The 6,980-nt window shown below is 56.0% G+C and overlaps 1 protein-coding gene across 1 annotated transcript in view; it reads right to left on the reverse strand.

The window, feature by feature from the left end:
- LOC102369335 (von Willebrand factor A domain-containing protein 5A-like) overlaps positions 1 to 6,980 on the reverse strand; it is an 18,248-nt gene that overhangs the window by 3,011 nt on the left and 8,257 nt on the right. Inside the window, exons 7-14 of the mRNA XM_025191148.1 lie at positions 6,847 to 6,972; positions 5,497 to 5,611; positions 5,068 to 5,232; positions 4,583 to 4,686; positions 2,630 to 2,838; positions 1,326 to 1,490; positions 1,082 to 1,237; positions 486 to 605 (exon numbers count right to left, since the gene is read on the reverse strand). Coding sequence (XP_025046933.1) covers positions 486 to 605; positions 1,082 to 1,237; positions 1,326 to 1,490; positions 2,630 to 2,838; positions 4,583 to 4,686; positions 5,068 to 5,232; positions 5,497 to 5,611; positions 6,847 to 6,972 — 1,160 coding nt within the window. The remainder of the gene's footprint in view (positions 1 to 485; positions 606 to 1,081; positions 1,238 to 1,325; positions 1,491 to 2,629; positions 2,839 to 4,582; positions 4,687 to 5,067; positions 5,233 to 5,496; positions 5,612 to 6,846; positions 6,973 to 6,980) is intronic.

Genomic DNA, 6,980 nt, shown 5'->3' on the forward strand with positions numbered 1-6,980 from the left:
CAGGTTAGGGCAGAGCACCACCTCCCTTGGGAGCCTGTTCCAGAAAATGTGGGATGTGGGTGGGGTTCGGGGTTCAAAGTCTAGGAGATCAGTGTCAAGGGTCACAATACTGGGAGTCCAAGAGCTGGCGCCAAGGGTTACAGTACTGGGTACCAGTCAGAGCCCAAGGTACCACACCAGGGCTTAGACAGGTTCATGGTCAAAGCAAGGCATGGGTCAGACTAGGAGGTCCAAGATGGGGGCAAGGCCTGAAAACACTGTTGCTGGGACAAGGCTCCAGGGAAAGTAGCGAGGGTCTCTACAGCTCTCCCAATTAGGGCTTGTGGCCTCTATGGATCCCCCCAGGTGACCCCATTGGGAACCTGGTGAGAGGGCCCAGGTGGGGCTGGGGGTAGCATCTGGCTGACCCAGGGGTCCTGACAACAGGCCCAGTTCACGATGCCCATTTCTTCTTGCCCCAACTCATCCCAGCCTGCTCACCTCACTGGGCATTTTGCCCTTGACATCTGTTTCACTCACTCCAAGCGCAGAAGCCAGGGCGGAGTCAAGGCCCCACGAGCCATTGGCGTTCTGAAGGGAGACCAGCTTTATCAGGGGAGATGCTTCTGGGGAGGTACAGGGACAAAAGGGGAAGGTTACCCCAGACCAGACAGAGCAGTGCCAAGGGACCTGACTTCTGCATTGGGCACTCAGCTCCCTTTAGCCTGTGAGAAGCCATTGAAATTAGGACCTCTCAGACAGTAGACCGACACAGACCCATCCCCAATGACACCGCAGGGCACAGACAACCCTTTGAAGACACGTGTAGGCACATCAAGTCATGGGCAGGAGGCATGTTTTTTCATCTGGGGGAGCAGAGTTAAGTTGCTTCAGGATGTGGTTTTCAGCACAGCTTTGACTTTCGATGTGGGGGGAGGCTTCCCCAGACTTCTTCCCTTAGGCCCCTTCTCTTGTTGGCACAAGGCCTTCCACGCTCCCTCATCTCCCTCAAGCCCACATGCATGTTGGCACCTAGAATCCATCCTCGCACAGAGGATGCACTTAACCGTGCAAGCTAGGTGCTTCGATATGGAGGTGGTGCTGGGAAGTGGTACTAGGACCCCCTTAGTCTGCATCTCGCACCTTGCCATTTTCATTGTCTTTTTTTGTGGGGTGCCGCAGCTGCGGCGACTCCGGAAAAGGCTCTCAGGGACCATGTTCACTGCCCTTTGGTTTGCGCTATCAATCCTACAGCAGCCTATCATGAAGCATGAGACACCTGAGATAAGGACACGGAGATGCGGGGGGCTGAGTGCCACAGTTGAGTGAGGGACACCGGTACTCACCTATAGCTTGGGGGATGGGCTCAAGAAGGTAGTTCGCGTCTGATTGGAGCATTTCAGTGCTGTCCGGTTGCAAACTGAAGCTCTTTGAGAATAACATTGTGGAGGCTTGTCCGCAGAACGGCAGTATTAAGGGAGAGCCTGGTGCCATCATGGAGAAGACTGGAGCTATGGTCACAAGTGGAAGATTTCATAGATTTCATAGACATTAGGGCTGGAAGGGACCTCGGAAGATCATCAAGTCCAGCCCCCCGCCCAAAGGGCAGGAAGTCAGCTGGGGTCATAGGATCCCAGAAAGATAAATGGGTGGGGAAGATGGGGGGGTAGATGGGGGTGGAGCCAGATGGACAGAGGCTATCCAAGTGTGGAGCATTTCCCTTCCCTTTGAGGAAGAAAGGGTCAGGCCTGCCTGACTTGCAGGCTTTTCCCCAGGGACAAGGTGCCATCAGGCCCTTGGGATCTCGAGGGCAGGCTGGGCCCTTCTCTGGGGGTAAGGACATGGGTGGGGAAGATGGGGGGGTAGATGGGGGTGGAGCCAGATGGACAGAGGCTATCCAAGTGTGGAGCATTTCCCTTCCCTTTGAGGAAGAAAGGGTCAGGCCTGCCTGACTTGCAGGCTTTTCCCCAGGGACAAGGTGCCATCAGGCCCTTGGGATCTCGAGGGCAGGCTGGGCCCTTCTCTGGGGGTAAGGACATCTATCCAGGCCTGTGCCCAGTTCCTTCCTGTGCCCAGATGGACTGGGGAGCTCATGACCGTGCTGCCTGCCTCAGCCAGCCCTGTGTCTGTCTGGGCCTGCTCCTCTCAGCCTGGGGGAAACACAGACACCTTTTCTCATTTGGACTAGGGCAGGCTGGGAACTGGGCTCACATTGACTTCCCTCCATTTCTTGCTGCCACTGCCCCCTGCTCTCAGCCCATCTACAGAGAACACAGACACCTTTTCTCATTTGGACTAGGGCAGGCTGGGAACTGGGCTCACATTGACTTCCCTCCATTTCTTGCTGCCACTGCCCCCTGCTCTCAGCCCATCTACAGAGAGGCAATTGGGCTGCAGCAATCAGGACATCCCCTCCCCCTGGGACGGGGGGATAGGAGTGGGGTAGGCTGACCCCAGGTGCAGCCCAGGAGCTCTGGTAAAAGTATGGCAGACACAGGGACATTTAATGAGCATCATCAAGTCCTCTATTCCCATGCTGGGTTTGGCCCCTTCTCCACACCAGGATCCAGTCTATGGCGCTGAGGTTTCCCATTGCACTGGGACTAGCCCTCCCTCAAGCCCTGGGATCCCCTGCGCTTCTCCCAGTTACCTGCCAGTGGGATGGGGCGTCTTCTCAGGGGTCCCTGCACCGGCTGCCCCTGTTTGGTGTCAACCCCAACGTAGGCTGTGAGGGAGCACACCACTCCTGAGCTCAAACTTGCTTCTAGTGCCCGGTGACGGCTCTCCTCTGAGCCAGATGATACCCCTGGCTCCAGCTCCTGCAGCAGGGCCTTGGCTGCCAGGCGGTGAATGGGCAACCTGTGCCAGGGAGAATGAGAGAGACAGAGACAGAGGCTGAGCCCTGGCCACTGGGGTTCTGCTTTGCTGCAGGCAGGGAAGTCAGGAGTCTTGGATCCTATCCCCAGCTCAGTCCAACCCCCTGCCTGAGGCAGGATCAGCCCTGTCTAAACCAACCTGTACAAATCCACTGTCCAACCTATTACTAGAGCTATCGCACAACTACAAGGCATAGCACGCTAACCTGCCACACACAAAGCAGAGGAACCATGGTGGGCAGTGAGAACAGGAAATGAACAACAGCCTGGATCTCAAACATCAGGTGAGATTTCCATCTCCCAGACGAGGGGGAGAACGACAGTCAATGTCCAACCGCTGCCTAGCATGGAAATATGAACGCCCTTTCCTAAACAGCAGGCTTTTCAGAGGAGAGCCTCAGAAAGGCTGACCTACAAAGGCTCCCATGGGCTACCAGGAAGGCACGGTCTTGGGAAGGATCCAACGCAGACCGCCTCTGGGAAGAAAAGGAGCCTGAGACTTGTTGCCCGCGGATGCCATCCACCGGAGACACAGGGGCACTGCAGGGAGGCTCACTGGGGGTGGCCTGGCAGACTTGTGCTCTCCGTATATCTTATTGAGTTAGTCCCTCTTAATACCAGCTGGGAAACTCAGTTGCCCTGACCCCGACTGCAGCTCCTGGGTCCCTGCTCTGGGGAAGACCCATCCAGGCCCGAGGGAGCCTCTCTGAGTTCAGCAAACAGGTCCTGGGACAAGACAAAGCTCCACCAGGAAATGTTTGAGCTGCTCTTTCCCCTGTGAGCACCAGATCAAGGGCACCAAACCCCACCGTCTCATTGTGAGGCCTGAGAGCACCCTGGGCCCCCAGGCCCCCACTCACAGAAGTGAGGGCTGGGGGACACACAAGACTCGCTGAAGAACCCACAGCCGTGGAGGAGCTGACCCTGGCCTGCTCTTCCCCAGTACTACCAGGATGCAGAATTGGAGGTGGGGAGATCTCGCTGCCTTTCTCCTTCTGGCCTGCGGTGCACTGGACTGGGGGCTCCCAAGCCCCGGTCCACCTCCAGGAGGGTTGGATTAGCACTGCTGGGAGACACCTTCACAGCATTTAAGGTCATATCTGCCCTTTCTGTACCAGACGTCTCGAGTGGCAGAGACCAAGCTCCTGGGAGCGCCCTCACATCACTGTGCTTGCACCCCAGCAGTTTAGGGAACCGTGACAGCTAATGGCCCTACTTGCTGGCTCATCAACTGGGCTTCCTAGCCCAAGGCTGCGTGGCTGTACCAGCTGGGGACATCTTCTCTCTACACTGGGCTGATGAACTGTCACAGATGTGGCCCGAGGTGAAGTAAGAAGCCCTTGGGGAGACAATGCCCATGTTCTGATGTGGGAGATCCGGTCCCAGGTAACAGCTGCCCTCGCAAACGGGCCAGTGAGCAAGCTGGCTCCGCTAGCCCAGGGCAATGGGGTCTGCTGATGAGATGCCATCTGGGTAGTTACCGTTGCACCTACACAGCCAGTAAATTTGCCTCCTCAGATTTCATCTTCTAAGTGTAAGGGGTACCCAGGCCGATTCAGAAGCTTGCCCCCCTGTTTGGGGTCAAGTGCAAGGGTTGGGAGTCTGGACTCCCAGGTTCTGTCTCTGAACCGGTGTGAAACCTTGTGCCCAGCAGTTTGGTAGGTGGAGGCGGGGGAGCTGGTGGAGCACTAGATGGAGAAGAAGGGGCTGGAGGGGCCGTGCCTCACCTGTCTCCTTCCTGCGGCTGCAGGGGAAACTGCACCGTGTCCTTGAAGGTCTCATCTTTAATGGTATACTGCAGCGTGACACTTCCCACAGAGGACTCTGGGGCCTGTGGAGAAAGGGTCAGAGCTGGGAAGCAAGAAAGAGGGAGCCCTGCCCCTGCTAGCCTCAAGATAAAGAATAAGGGTTGTGAAGGGAAATTATACCAGCTGTGCAGCTGACCACAGTCTCCACCTGAGCAGCAGCTGACTTCTATCAGCTATGGATTTGCCTATAGCCAGTTCCCCACGTTAGGGACCCAAGAATTGCTTAGGCACCCTCGTGGAAATCATTCAGGGGAATGAGCAGCAGACCGGAGGGATGGGGATAGGAGCCATCGTCAGCCATTATCAGGGGCTGGGGTGATCCTGCCAGCTGGAAGACAGGCCCAGCTTAGTCCGAACCCTGGAGCAGGGGTCTCTCAGGAAGTGGGGGGATGTCTTGCTCTCACCTTTGGCTGTCCACGGAGCTGGGAATAGACGAGGAGGCGCTGTCCCTGGAAGATCACCTTTGGGTCTGGCCTCAATGGTACTGCCTCCATCCCAGGGGGCAGCTCCCAGCTCAGAGAGATCCCGGTAACTGCTGGCTGTAGGGCCCACTTCAGAGACCGTAGTACCTGGCAGGGGACAGTGTAGTGTCACATGGAAGGGGGGCAGGGCAGGGGACCTGGGTCCTCTCCCCATTTCTGCCAGGGGAATAAGGTCTTGTGGGTTACTGCAGAGGGAATGGGAAGAGGGCTCTGGGGGGCTTTCTCCCCAGCCCTTTGAAGAAAGTGGGGCACAGTGTGTCAGGGCAAGGAGGTAGGAACCCGGACTCCTGAGTACTATCCCTGACTCCGGGAGGGGAGTCAAATTGAGACCTAGCCTCTTGGGGTCTGTACCTTGGCGGCCATGCGGTCCTGGCCAATGATGAACTCAGCGAAGCCCCCGCCTGCCTCGGCGATGCCTTTGATCAGAGCTGTGGAAGCCCCTTGTCCAATGCCAAATGAAAAGCACCTGTGGTGAACAGGGGGCAGAGTACAGGGTTGCGGGGGGGCAAAAGTAGAGCCGCAAGGGAGGAGAACAGGACAGTTGTGAGGGCAGGTATGGATAACAAGTTGGAAAGGTTTGTAACATCTTGCAGGACTGCATTTTCTGCTTGCTCTTCTTGCTGCCACCTGGCTGGGAAGCGGGTCAACTTCCCAGTCAGAGGGCAACTGGATGGGGTTCACGGGTCAAAACAAATGTACTGTCAGGCCGTTCCATGCTCTGTTTCTTGGGGCGTGTAATTTTGGCTAGGTCACATCCACCAGGCCCTGGGGGGCCCTTGAAAAGCAGTCCAATGCTCTGGCAAGCTCCCTAGGGACAAGTTCATTGCTCGAAGACAGAGCTCCTGGGGTCCAAAGGCATCTATCTGGACCTGCTGGGGCACCAGGGGGCTGAAGCCAATGGCCCAGAAAGGGGCACTTTTCAGGCTTGGTTTTGTAGGCCTCCCTAGACTATTGATTAATATAAGCACTGGTCTATGAATATAGAACTCAAATAAAGCTTTGCTGAGGCGACCAAAGCAGGCCAGACTGAAGGATAGCTCCATACCCACCAGAGCTTGTGAATAAGCTGTGAGCTGTACACTGCAAAGGTGTATTTGAAGTGAGGCTTTACAAACCTCTAACCAAAGGTGACTGATCAGGCTGACTAATAAGAGTGGCACGAGATCGTCCAGAACTCCCGATAACGACAGGAAGTCTGAGGATTTGGGTGATTTGGTAGAGGGGTTGATGTTGGTTATGCGAATGTCTGATGTGTGCAGAATTGTTTGGATCCACAAATAAGAGGGGGCCTGGAAATCTTTGGGACTTACCAATGGCATCCAGGGCTAACAACTCATCGTGCTTTGGACAGGTGGGTTAGCGAGTCAGAGCCGAGTAGATAATAAACCCAGCTGAACTCTTGTCAGCGAACCAGGCTTTGGTAATTCGTTGTGTACGTCACACTGGCGACAGCAGCAGCACAACCAACACCCTGGCAAAGTGTGTACACTGCTCAAGAGGAAACCCGGGGGAACAACAGCTTTGTTGAAAGCTACACCCAAGGCCTGTCAGATAAATGGGGGAGTCCCCAGGGAAAGCAAGGATGAGGACCAATGACTCAGGCAACCCCACAAATCCATGACAGAAGTGGGGCAGAACCAGGGGTGAGGGGGCAGGCAGCAGGGGGCTGGCTAGGTTGGGGTGGGCTATGGGTGCTGTTACCTGTGGGACCTGTGATGACGCTGGACTTCAGCAATGACTTCCTGTGTGTTGCCCACCTCCCCATCAGTGAAAACAAAGATCTGGGGGAGAGCACATAAACTCTCAGAGCTGGAGACCCCAGCCCACCTCCTTAC

This window comes from Alligator sinensis, unplaced genomic scaffold, assembly GCF_000455745.1.
Source record: "Alligator sinensis unplaced genomic scaffold, ASM45574v1 scaffold955_1, whole genome shotgun sequence".
NCBI lineage: Eukaryota > Metazoa > Chordata > Crocodylia > Alligatoridae > Alligator > Alligator sinensis.